This window comes from Lynx rufus, unplaced genomic scaffold (assembly GCF_022079265.1).
Source record: "Lynx rufus isolate CCGP_SWC_20201006 ecotype Redwood Valley unplaced genomic scaffold, mLynRuf1.p SCAF_1, whole genome shotgun sequence".
NCBI classification, from domain to species: domain Eukaryota; kingdom Metazoa; phylum Chordata; class Mammalia; order Carnivora; family Felidae; genus Lynx; species Lynx rufus.
This window is the reverse complement of record NW_025814823.1, coordinates 178,399,771-178,413,624: the sequence shown is the minus strand read 5'-3', so window position 1 is coordinate 178,413,624 and position 13,854 is coordinate 178,399,771. Positions and strand designations below refer to the sequence as shown.

General features: G+C 35.4%; 1 protein-coding gene across 1 annotated transcript in view; it reads left to right on the top strand.

The window, feature by feature from the left end:
- Positions 1–13,854, top strand: part of RANBP17 (RAN binding protein 17) — a 322,388-nt gene that overhangs the window by 14,049 nt on the left and 294,485 nt on the right. Inside the window, exons 5-9 of the mRNA XM_047076735.1 lie at positions 1,497–1,562; positions 6,335–6,439; positions 8,103–8,268; positions 11,007–11,080; positions 13,561–13,680. Of these exons, the coding sequence (XP_046932691.1) occupies positions 1,497–1,562; positions 6,335–6,439; positions 8,103–8,268; positions 11,007–11,080; positions 13,561–13,680 (531 nt within the window). The remainder of the gene's footprint in view (positions 1–1,496; positions 1,563–6,334; positions 6,440–8,102; positions 8,269–11,006; positions 11,081–13,560; positions 13,681–13,854) is intronic.

Below are 13,854 nucleotides of genomic sequence, written 5' to 3'. Positions count from 1 at the left end.
AAAAAAAAAAAAAAAAGCACTTGCTTTCTGGGTAGGACTTAACCTAACCTTGAGTCATGAGAAAGGCAATTGACTTTAATGTTTAATTACTCAAATATAGTACCACATGGTTCCTTTGGGTATTAACAGCTTCTGTGAATTTTGTACTAAAAATTATTTTAAATTTGCTAAATCTTTAATGGCCTCAAGTTTTGTACATCTTCTTTCTGTTATTGCGGCCTTATTGCTGCCACATTGCAAACATTTATGGCCTTCCTTTCTATATACATACCCAGGAGAGCCTACTGTCCTCTGTGGCAGTCTGTTCACACTGCTGATTCACAAGATAAGGAGCGGAATGTAAATCAACATGATACCTCCTTCACTGAGAAAGACTTGCTATGAAAAATATGCCAACTAAACTAAGCAGTGTACTTATTAGGTACTTAGCTGTTTTATATTCTTGTGCAAACTCTTTTATCTGGTCATGAACCAGTACCTAGCCATTCTCGGATTAGAATGGAATTTGCAGACAACCAGCTGGTGGTCAGGGAGCAGCACTTTGAGGAGCGTTGACCTGGTGTACACAGAAGATGGATGATTCGCTGACAGGAAATCTGTGATTCAGTTCAAAAGGTGCAGATTGTCGTGAAGGACCGTAAAGAATTAAAATGCAACAATTATGGGATGTTTCTTTTGTTTTTTTATCCTGAGATAATAAATAGAAGGAATGGCCAACTATAAAACTAAGACTTGAAAAATTTGTCATCTGTGGTAATGCTTTTTTATGATTACCCTATGTTACACTTTTTACGTTTATGCTTCTCGTGTGATTTTACAATAAGGTGATTTGTTAGTAATGGTGCATGTAGAATCTGAATTTTGATTTGAAGGAAGTTTTTGAGCTTAAAACGGAAGCTGATTAAATTAAAACCTTTATAGAGGCTATGAAACTGTATTCCATATTGATAGTCATGTATTTACCCCAGTGCATTGGGCACTTTAGATGCCTTCATTATAGATATCATAATAAATGCATACACATGCACTGTTAAATAATATGAAAAGGGCCTAAGTGATCTTATCTGATATTAGATTGAGGGATTTAAATTAATTCCTAAGCTATTTATTAATTATATATTGAGTGCAGCTATCTCAGTAGCCTTTAAGCAAATTTATAGAACTAAAAAACATTTTTTGTTCATGCTCATTCACAGTCTTATGGAAAGTATTAAGCTAAAGTCTTGTATTTTAAGGTTTAGTTTAATATAAGTCCTAGGTGCTGAAAACATTTTGTTGAGTATTGTACAGTTCTAAGGTGGGTGAACATTCTTCCTTAATCAACTCTGTATACCTAAATTTATCCTTGAAAAAATGAACCTGAAATTATTTTTGTGAACCTCATAGCAATTTTTCTACATATTTCAATAGATATATTATTAAGAAAATGTGATATTTCAGTGTTTAATTATTTGTTTACAGTTACTTAGGGTACACTTGGTTATTTTTCTCCATAGGGTACTGTGGAGCACTGCATAATAGGAGTAATTATCCTTTCAGAGCTGACTCAGGAAATGAACCTGGTAAGCCTTCCATCTAATAGTGACATGAAATTTGCTAAGTAATGCTGGTGCTTTCATATAAAATGTTTGTGTGGCATAAAACTCTGAATAATGGTCTTTCTTTTATTTATTTTATTGGTGGGATAATTGGGTATTGGAACATTTTTATTGTTATTGAAAGTAACAGCCATAGTGTAAAGTACTGCAAAGAAAAGGGAATTAGACACGGTCTTTGCTCCATGGCAGTTGGTGAATTGTCCTTGTAGCCTCTGTATATAATAATATACTAACCATAAGAAATAAATTGTATAAAGAGAAACAGGCCCTTATTTGCTTACAAATAAAAGATAGTTTGGTGAATTGATTCTTGACAATGAGTACACAGCAGGACTCCTCAAAGAATAGGCCTCTTGGCACTTTGCCACCCGCTAGCATGGATTTTCACCCTGTACCAAGGAGAGTTTGTGGAAGCTATGCCTCCCCCCAACGGTGCCTTTATGAGCTCAGCAGCTGAGTACATCGTCACCTGTTTCTGTTCACTTTTGTACTTAGTTCTAAACAGAACAAAAGCAGAAGTTGGGTTCTTTGTGGGATAATGTCAAAATAAGGGGGAATGAAGGTAGTATTTATATTTTAAAACTGTTGTCATGTTGAACAGTCTGTGTTTGTGTATATGCATGTGTGTGTGAGTGTGTGTATGTGTATAAATAGGAAAAGCTTACATATCCAGGACCACTTGCCAACTCTCTTTGGAGTGTTCGTATAGTTCCTGTGCATAAAAAAAAAAAATCACCCAAAATAACTATTTTCAACTTCAGTCCAGAATTAGAAAGTGTTTCTAGCTTTACTGGATGGATATCTTAAATTTAAAGTGCTCTCTTTGTTTATCACAGAACTTACTCCTTGACTCCTCTGCCCTAGTGTATGTAAAGATTTCTGGCCTTAACGAGTGTATGCCAGTAGCTATGTATGTATCTCCAGGGCAGATAACAATAGTACCTGGAACGAGTTATTGTGTTAACAGAGATGTTATGACAAGGACTTTGGCTAATCCTATTAGGCTCTATAAATATGTCTAAAGAACTGTAGCTTTCTTTTTTAAAAATACATTTAAAAATAATTATAGTATGAATATTTTATCTCATAAGAATGTAGAGAATAGTACAGCAACCCCATGTACGCATCATGTAGCTTACACAACCATCAGCTTTTTGCTAATCTTTTTTTTTCAACGTTTTTATTTATTTTTGGGACAGAGAGAGACAGAGCATGAACGGGGGAGGGGCAGAGAGAGAGGGAGACACAGAATCGGAAACAGGCTCCAGGCTCCGAGCCATCAGCCCAGAGCCTGACGCGGGGCTCGAACTCACGGACCGCGAGATCGTGACCTGGCTGAAGTCGGACGCTTAACCGACTGCGCCACCCAGGCGCCCCAGCTTTTTGCTAATCTTAAAACCAGAATTTTTTTTTTTCATTTCCTACTTCATAGCATGATAGGGCTACAGACTGCTCTCGTAGTAAGGGTTTACGGTGTTTAGATGATTACTGAGACAAGTCTGGGTGATACAGAATTCTAATAAAAGTGTGATTCAAAGAGCAACCAAGTTTTTTTTTTTTTTTTTAATTATCTCAAACTTACGGAAGAATTGTGAGTATAATACATAGAAAATTTTTCTCAGCCATTTGATACTAAGTTTCCAACGTGATCCGTGAATATTTGAGTGTATTTCCTAAATACAAGGACATTCTCCTATGTAATTATAATAAGACCATGAAAATCAGAAAGCTAACACTGGCATATTACTATCATCCTCGTATTCTATTTGAGTTTCACCATTTGTCCAAGAAAGGAACCAGTTTGGGATCGTGCGCCTTATTTGTTTGACATGTTCCTCATCAGTCTGGAAAAATTCCTCACTTTTTCCCTCACTTTCATGACGTTGACACTTGTGAAAATTACAGACCAGTTGTTTTGTGAAATGTCCCTCAATTTGGGATTGCCTGATGTTTCTTTATTATTAGATTCAGATTATGCGCATTGGTCAGGAATATCACAGAAATGATAGTGTGTGATCTTCTCATTGCCTCCAGTCAGGAAGCACATGATTTGATTTGTTACATTACTAATGATGTTTACTTTGGTTACTTGATGAAGATGGTTTCTACTAGGCTTTTCCAATTGTAGGTTTATTTTTGTTCTTTGTAAATAATAAGTATTTTAAGACTCTGAAAATACCCATTCCTCACCAGACTTTTAATTTATTCACTTATTTATATCAGTATGGATTCTTGGTTTCCTATTTTATGTAATAGGTTATAATTTGTTACTAACATTATAGTTTGATGCTCAAATTTTGCCAGATTTGGCCAGGAGGAACCCTTTCAAGCTAGCTTCTATGTCTAATGACATTTACTCACCATTTTTGAATATTTTCTTACTTTCTGGCACAAGATGTTCCAAGCTTATCTTGTATAGAACCAAGTGCCTTTTGAAAAAAGCTTCAAGGTCTGAAGTGTGATTTGGGCTTTGTATTGTGGAAAGTTATATGGCTTTTGTGGACACATTTTACTTAGCCTAATTTTATGGCATTTATCATTTCAGCGAGCATTTGGTAGGTACAGTACTTCTGAATTAGGCAGCAGGGAGATCTGCGATGCATGAATTAAGTCAATGTTATCATTGTTAAATGTGAGCCAGGTAAATTCATAGTGTTAATAACAAGATGGAATTTTAAAAGAAAAACACCTAAACTTGAGGTTTCCTAAAAGAGGATTATATACTGTCTTGTGTTTTTAGAAGCCAGTCTACTGTTCCTACTGTTCCTGGAGGTTATTCAACAAGAAGTAAAATATCCTTTGCCTACATTGTAGAGGCATAGATGGTAGAAAATAGATGTACAATCCCTCTTCTCAAAAAAATGGATATCTACATGATTAACCCAAATAAAATAAGCTTATAGGCCTTGAAGATAATTGAAATAAGACTGGATTTGTGTTTTAGCTCTGTTGCTTACTACTTTGGACAAATTTCTGAACATCTTTGAGCTTACATATATATATCACTATCTGGAAAGTGAGAATGACACCTTCCATGGATCTTGTTAAGATTAGATAAACTTCTCGCTCTACGGCCTGGTAAATACAAGTGCTCTATAAACCCAAGGTCGTTCTGTTCCTGTTACAGATACGGTGGTAATGAGAGGTTGGTCTAAGACAATGTGCCTATAAACTTTAATTTTCATGTGTAAACAGAGGATAATACATATTTCACAGGTTACTTTGAGAATTAAGTGAAATAATATGTGAAGAGGACTTCACAAATTACAATACTGTATGCTACTATTAATTTGTATTAACGAAAGGGTTTTTTATATTGAGGGAAATATTTTAGGAGAGACAAACTGATGGAAATTTGATTGAAAAGAGGGGAATAATGCTGGAAATGCTAATTTGAATCTTGTATATTGATTACAGATTCCAGTAGCTATTTTCTGGAATCATTTTGTACTTCTGTTATGTTTCATGTTTCTGTAAGTAAATGTGGCATTTAAGTATAGCCTAAATTGTATGATGGAGCTTAGCAAGTATCAGATAATCAGTTTTGAGATCACTGCTTTTTTTTAAATCTATAAGCATTAGTAAAAGAAAATGGTTTATTTTCTTCTATCACATAGCAAAAGGAATGCTATAGTGACTGTAGCCCGTGGTGTTAATGATCACGTGGGTATCAGACTTCAACTTTGTTTGCTGTTTGCTCTTGATAAATGGAAGATTTAATGGCATTAAATAGTATAGTTTTGACCATATATTTATTTTTTATTAACATTTTTTTAATGTTTATTTATTTTTTAAGGAGAGACAGAGTATGAGTGGGGCAGGGGCAGAGAGAGAGGGAGATACAGAATCGGAAGCAGGCTCCAGGCTCTGAGTTGTCAGCACAGAGCCCGATGTGGGGTCTAACTCACAAACCATGAGATCATGACCAGAGTGGAAGTCAGATGCTTAACTGAGCCACCCAGGCACCCCTGCCTTGGTTTCTTTATAAAACACCAAGGGTATATGAACCAATGACATTTCTAGTGTATAAGAGGAATACTATTTTTGTATGAAGAATTTTTCTATGATTGTTAACTGAATCACAGAAAGTTAGAATTTGAAGATTATTTTAGAGATTTGTCATTTTACATATGGAATCTGAGGAATAGGGAAGTTGTTACTCGCCTCTTGTGAAATGGTACATGGTTCAGGAGTTGATAGTCATAGTATCTGTTATTTAAAAAAATTTTTATGTTTTATTTTTGAGAGAGAGACAAGACCGAGCGTGAGTGGGGAAGGGGCAGAGAGAGAGGGAGACACAGAATCCGAAGCAGACTCCAAACTCTGAGCTGTCAGCACAGACCCAGACAAGGGGCTCGAACCCATGAACTACGAGATCATGACCTGAGCTGAAGTTGGACATTCAACTGACTGAGCCACCCAGATGCCCCACTACCTATTTTTTAATAATCTGTGTTCATATTGCCTCTGAAAGTATGGTCAGTTCTGGTTTTTAATTTGGGGATTGGTAGGGTTTGTAGTAAGAGCACGGAATTGAAACAGTCCAGAAACTTGGGTTCTAACTGTGGGTCTGCCATGAACTTTTTGAGTAACGTTAGGCAAGGCACTTATCTCAGTAGGTTCTTAAAAGCTCTTTTAACTCTGTATGCTTCTTTAATCATTATTTCCATTCCTTTTCTTGTAAAGTTTTGCTTTGCTGTTTGGTAAGTCTGATTAAATCATCTTGATCTTTTTAGGTTGATTATTCTAGACCTTCAGCAAAACACAGAAAAATAGCTACCTCATTTCGTGACACTTCTCTCAAAGACATTTTAGTGCTAGCATGCTCTCTTTTAAAAGAGGTAAGTTATTCAATAATTCAATATCCTACTTAGGGTATTTAGGAGATTTAAGTTCCAAAAGAATTTCAAATGAATCCCCCTTCCCCAACCCCCATTCTGTCTTTGGAAGAGTTGCTGTGAACAATCTTAATTTCAGTATAGTAGATTTCTACAGATTTGTAAGAGGTTTCCAAAAAATTCACTTTTATTTAATAGGGATACAATAAAACAAAATCCAAAGGGAATTTAGTAACCCATCTTTAGGTAGTAGTTTCATTGCCTTCCTACTAATAGAGTATTTATTGCAGAAGCTGATTGAGACTTAGTTTATTTTAGTTGCTTGTATTTTAATGGGATGCAGATGAACAATGAAATGAGAGTAAGTTTTCCTAATTCATCAACTATTGATATTTATTCATAGGTGAGCTAAGACAGTTAACTTTAATAATTTCTTTGGGAAATAATATTTTTTCCATTTGCTACTTGGTGCCCTGTTCGAGCATTAGGGATAGTACAATTCATAATTACATTGTGTTTGCTTATAATATAGGGATTCCACCATGCTATTCAAGCTTTTTAATTGGTGTTGTATAGCATTTCCCAAAGTATGTTCCAGTTAGCAGCAGTTGCTAATTATTTCAGTTCTGTGGTATAGTAACATGATAACTTCTGGAGTTAGCCGGACAGAAAGACCCTTTATTATTTTTTCAATTAAATTTTTTAAAATGTTTATTTATTTTTGAGAGAGAAAGCATGAGTGGGGGAGGGGCAGAGAACAAGGGGGACAGAGGAGCTGAAGGGACTGTGTACTGACAGCTCAAGCTAATGTGGGGCTCGAACTCACAAACCATGAGATCATGACCTGAGCTGAAGTCTCAACCCACTGAGCCATCCAGGCTCCCCGACCTTCTATTATTTTTAAATTTTTCTTTTTGTATGGAAAATTTTAACATATACAAAAGAAAGTGGAAGAGTATTATGAACTCCCTTGGACCAATCAACCAATTAAGCAGTAACAACTCATGACTAGTCTTGTTTCATCTCTGTACTTTTCTAACAACTTTCCTTTTTTGTGTGTTATTCTTTAAGCAGAATCCTAACCTTCATATCATTTCCTCCACAAATATTTCACAGTGTGTCTTTAGTAGATATATCTATTCTGGTTGTGTCAGAATGGATATTTGGGGTTGGGGGTTCAGGAAGTGGGGTATGGTCAGGATTATTCTCCAGAAGTTTGTTGAGTGTCTTTCATTCAGACAGCTTGACAACCTTTGTTAGCTGAATGTGGATCATTTATATGTGAAGTTCCCCCACTTGAAGAATAGTATATTTTCAGCTGTTCTAAGCAACCTTTGAGCTAATAAATCCCATAGATTTATACATTTGTGCTGTGTAAAGTATTTGTCCTCGAGTTACTTTTTATAACTTTAGAAGATGACCTACAGTTTGCAGTTAAGTGTAAAAGTCTTATTCTCATTTGAGAACATAAAACCTGAAAATAGTCTATTGTAGATTTTTGTTGATAGTGATTTTACAACTTTTTCTACTATATACAACAACATAACTTTGCAAACTTTTTTTCCTAATTCTAATTTGGCATTAAAGAGTTACTTACATTAGTGAACTGAGAATTTGTTTATTGACGTGTTTCCTAATGTTTTACTTGACTTTCAACTTTTTTCAGGTGTTGGCCAAACCTTTAAATCTTCAGGATCAAGGTCAACAAAATCTAGTAATGCAGGTCTTGAAACTGGTCCTCAACTGCCTTAACTTTGACTTCATTGGCAGTTCAGCAGACGAATCTGCCGATGATCTTTGCACAGTGCAGATTCCAACAACCTGGAGAACAAGTAAGAAGAAAGTTTAGTGTGAGGCATGGCAGAGTAAAAGGCACAGAATTAAGAAGTAGAGTTGCCACATGTGCAGTTATCTCTAGTTTTTGTTAGACAATCAAAAAATTCAGAAAGATTTGTAACACAAGATAGCTGCTGATACCCAGCAGTGAAATCTGTTTTCCCTAATTCATATTAAAGGAATTTCCATATTTTGATATTGGAAAATAGGAAAGGTAGTTCTAGAGTTAGGGGGAAACAGGTTTGGGAAGGAAAATGAAGAGTTCTGTTTTGAAATGTTCAGATAAAGTGGGAAAGGCTATAACACTCGGCAAGAGAAAACATAGTTTTCAGTGTTAGGAAGAGAATGAAATTAGAGTAACTGACTTAGCAGAGCAGAATTGCAGCTTCCTCTCTTACAGAGAAGGATACCAAGAAAAAGCAAGGTGATCTGCCCTCACACATTGTAGAAAGATGATGGCACTAGGGTATTCCTGAAGTCAGAAGTGAAGAACAGGGCTGAAAGGGCTTGGTAAAAATGTATTCTGCACAAAGTCCCCAGGATCTTCTCTACCACCTGTGCAATGAGGTGACCACCTTTTCCCTTTTCTTCCCGTGTGCACTTCCCTCTTATCTCCCAAGAGCAGACCTTTTTTCCTTGAGAAATTAAACTGGATATTCAGGGATTTAGATACAGTAGAGAAACACTACAGATTTTGTGAAAACTTCTAATATGGAAGTTCTGTTTTGAACTGTTTTAACCAAAACAAACACTTAAAAGAGACCTGGTATCCTTGGTATCATGGTGAATACATGAACTAACAAATGTAATAAAATTGCACAGACTACACACACACACACACACACACACACACCCATACATACATACATGAGTACATGTAAAAATGGGAAATATGAATAAGATTGATGAATTGTATCAATGTGATTTCCTGGTTGTAATACTGTACTGTAGTTTTGCAAGAACTTGCCTTTGGAGGAAGCTGAATAAAGTGCTCATGGAGTCTCTCTGTATTGTTTCTTGCAAATGCAGATGCATCTATAATTACCCCAAAAAGTGTTTGTTATTTTTTTCAAAAGGAGTGTTTAGTAGAAACAAAGTAAAGAGTAAGAGTGAACTTCAGAAAAGTATAGTTAATATCCCCAGGGAGATAAGAAAAGGGAACACATCCCTGAAACAAAAATAGGATATTGTTTTAAAAAGGCAAGTTCAGAAAATGTCCCAAGTATAAAAGACAGCTGCCAAAATAAAACATTTAGTAAAAGAGTTGGAAGGTAAAGTTAAGGAAATATCGCAGAAAGTAGAGCAAAAAAGAAAACAGAGATTTGATACGAGAAAAGAAAAATACAAGAATATTAGAGCATGAAACTAGGAGATCTGGCATCTGTTAGGAGTTTAAGAAAGAGGATAGGGGGGAAAAACCCAGAAGAAAATTTGCAAACAGATAATATCAAAAAAAGTTCTCAGCACTGAGACATAAATTTTCAGATTGACAGGTCCCATCAAGTACCTATCATCATGAATGAAAAAAATAAATGCTAAGCTTCACAATTATAATCATATGGGAATAATGATGATAAAAAGATCCTAAAATCTAACAGAGATGAAAAATAAAGGATTGGGGTTAAGAATGATAATAGACTCCTCACTATTAGCACTGGAAGCTAGAAGACAATGGAGTAATCTCCCCAGACTTCTGAAGGGAAATAATTTTCAAACTAGACTGAAATGTAGAACTAAGACATTTTCAGACATGCACATCCTCCTGGAATTTATCCCTTATGTATATGCTCTCTGAAAGTTACTTGATATACAAACCAAGAATGTGGAAGGTAAGGGGTTTGTGAAAAAGGAGCTTTAACACAAGATGACAATGAACAGACATAAAAAGAAGATAATTGTTTAACAAATTTAGAAACAACCAGTCCCAAGTTGAAGGCTTTAGGAGGTAGGGTAGGGGTGGGAATGGAAATTATAGGTTATTTGATGCTATTGATCATGTGGAAAATAGCATAAAGAACATTTTACAAATCGGTTGAGCATTTGGAAGGAATTAGTGACAGATCTACAACTAATCGCAGAAAAGATGCTATGATTAAATCCAGAGAGTGTTAGAAATATAATTATAGGGTACTCCTTGGCTCAGTTGCTAACATTATATAGCCATAATAAATGTAAACACTTAGAATTGATTTAATCCCAAATAGTTAATAATACTGGATGGTTGTTGAGAGAGGACAGATTGTGGTATGGGCTAAAGCCTCATCAGTTGTAACAGGAATTTATTTGATAGTTTAAGTAAAACAAATAAATATTCATATAGCATGTTATTTGGAAGTATGTATGTAAGTGTAGATAAGAGTTGAAAGGTACTTGGAATGGGGTAAGGTATAGATGTTTTTTATTATACACTTTTTAATATTCTTTTTGATACTGTTTGCATTTTTAAACATTTATATTACTTTAATACAAATGAAAATAGTGAGAAGATTCTCCCAGTAAGAACTGTAGATGCTTCATAAAAATAAGCAGCATTTTAGCTAATTGGTTTCTATCTCTGTATTATTTCATCTTTCAAAGGAAAATAGCTAGGAATTAAAAGGAATTAAAAAGGTATTAAGCCTAACTGGAAAGAGTGGCCACATGCAGAGGTCTTGGAGTTCTCATTTGTGTGATAAAGTCTTACTGATTATGTTAAGAATTGAAGTAACGCTATAAGAAAATAATTTTTTTTCAGTTTTCCTGGAACCAGAAACATTGGATCTTTTCTTCAATTTGTATCATTCACTTCCACCACTACTATCTCAATTAGTAAGTAAAACTCACTCATTATTTCATTAAAAAGTATCTATGATCTTTATCGAATGGTAGTATATATTTGTTGTAAAAATTTACACTCTTGATTGGGTTTACCTCCCAAGAAATTCTTACGTCTCCTGGGATTTATATTACTTAAGCTGTTTGTCCAATTCTGTGTAAGTCACCAGTGCATTCCATTTGATGGGTGAACCCAGAACCTCTGACTCTTGATTTAGCTCCTGCCCAGAGCCAAGAAAACCTGTCAGCCTCTAAGTGTACCTTACTTTCTACCCAGTCCCCGTCCCTTCTTCTGGGCCTCAGTCCAGTAGTTGGCCATACCATCTGTTACCTTCCCTATTCCTCCCCTCTCTCTAACTCTTCTTCAACCGTCCATGCCCTGGGCTTGCCAGGAAGCCCCCATCAGTTATCTCTGAGTGAGAAACAAAGGGGATCTGCTCATGTGATTTTGTGTCCATCACTGCAGTTCATTTATTTTTTGAATTAAATTCTATCATGTACTTTAAAAATCTTAAAACTCTTTGGTTATAGAGTAACTTTGAGACTGTGAACCTGTCTTTGTGGAATCTACAACAGAGACCAGGCAAGACTGAAAAAAAAAAAAAAGGAAAAAGTTGTCAGTTTAATATCTAAGCTTATAGATGTAAAGTTGGGGGATTCTGAAATTGCCATTTCATGAATAAAGATACTACAGACTTAAAGTACAAATAAGTGGTGTATTTGTTTAAATCTGTTATTGCCTAGAAGGGAGGAATAGACTTACAAAAATACTCTGCCTCTTTTTTTTTTTTTTTTTTTTAAACTTGTCTGCTCTCCCATCTAGAGTTTAAAGATTGTGGTTTTTAAACTGGGTTCCACCGGACACTCATGTTTCCAGATGGTGCCACAGAGTTTCAGGCTTCTGTCTTTTAACCAGAATAGTTTTGTTTTTAGTTGTTTAAAAACCATGGTTTCATGTATAATTATGTTTTGGAATAAAACAAACAAGCTACTGGTGCTTAAAAAATTAAGTGGGGAACAACTGCTTTAAGAGAAAGTAACTAGCATTTATTGGGCATGACCTACTATAAGGTGCTTATCTCACCTCATCCTCAGAGCGGCCCTGCAGGGTAAGTGTTATTATCCTCACAATGTTGACAAGGAAACAGACCCATACTGGCTTAAAGGAATTTCTTTAGGGCAGCAAACTAAATAAAGAAGCTGAGATTCAAACCCAGGTGTTTTTGGCCCCCAGACCCTGAGTATTGTTTTGTTTTGTTTTTTGTTTTGTTTTGTTTTGAGAGAGAGAGAGAGAGAGAGAGAGAGAGGCAGAGAGAGAGAGGAAGGGAGAGAATCTTAAGTAGGCTCCATGCCCAACATGGAGTCCAGCGCAGGGCCTGATCCCACGACTGTGAGATCGTGACCTAAGCTGAAAACAAGAGTAGGATGCTCAACTGACTGAACAACCCAGGAGCCCCACCCTGGATATTTTTGATACACTAGTGGTTCCCAAACCTTCTACACATCAAAATTGCCTGAGGAGTTTTTGGTTTTTCATTTGTTTAAAACAGTAAGGACTGTGGCCAACTAGAGAACATCTAAAAAGGCCGTCCTCTGATTCTTGTCCATGTTCTCACCTTTGTTAGGAGAGCCAGACATTATGTAAAGTCTCTTAATTGAAATATTTAAATATTTAGCCACTAATTCTATTTTTTTTTTTTTTTGTTTTATAAAGTGGGCAAACAAACATATGTGGACCAAAACAAAACTTATGAGGGCCGTTTGGCCTGAAAAGTTGCCAGTTTTGGGCCACTCACTTAATGATCAAACAGGCTTAAAATGGTTTTCAGTAGTAGAATTAAGAACCCAAGTAGTAAAATCCTCTGGTAAAATATTAACTTTTGGAAGATAACTAGACAATTGATATTTTTTTGGAATTTTTGTAGAATATCTGATATTTCCAGCAGTATTCTCCAAATTGTGTCTCAAGATATTAATGGATGGTATGGGTAAGATGTACCATCACCAAATAAATTTGGGATATGCTGGATTAAGTAAAGTTACACCAAGTTACACTGAAGTAAAGTTCCCCCACTTACGGGATACCACAGTACAGAATGTACAGTATTTCTTAAACATACTCTACCACAAAACCATATTTTAATTTTGGTAGAACACCTGTTTTATTGGTTCATGAACAGAGGTGGGCATAAGAAGCAACTGGGAGCCTTTTGAGTATGTCCAAGTTGCTCTGGCATACATATATGACAATATATTAAAAGAGAACACACACAAATAGAAATTTTAGTGGTGGAGTTAAAGGGTTATGGGTAGTGATGGTGATTGATGATGTGTAGCTTTCAGGGTTCCTAGATTCTATAATGCTTTTGTATCACAAAAATTAAAAAATATTTTTTATGTAAAGACTCGTGCTCCTTACATGTGGCCATAGTTACTTTTAAAATTGAAATGAATTTTGTTGTTCCTATTTTTAGGCACTTTCATGTTTAGTTCAGTTTGCTTCTACAAGAAGGTCCTTATTTAGCAGTCCTGAACGTGCCAAGTACCTTGGTAATTTAATTAAGGGAGTAAAAAGGATACTTGAAAACCCTCAGGTATTTATGAAGTAATTTAATTAATACTTAGTATATAGAAATACAGTTTTTCTGCTGAAAGGTGTGTAATAAACTCATGATTTGATTATGATTCTGGAAGAAACATGAACTGTCATATCCATCTTCCCTTGATCTCATTTATAGTAGAAATGGACAGTTTTTAAAAATGGATGC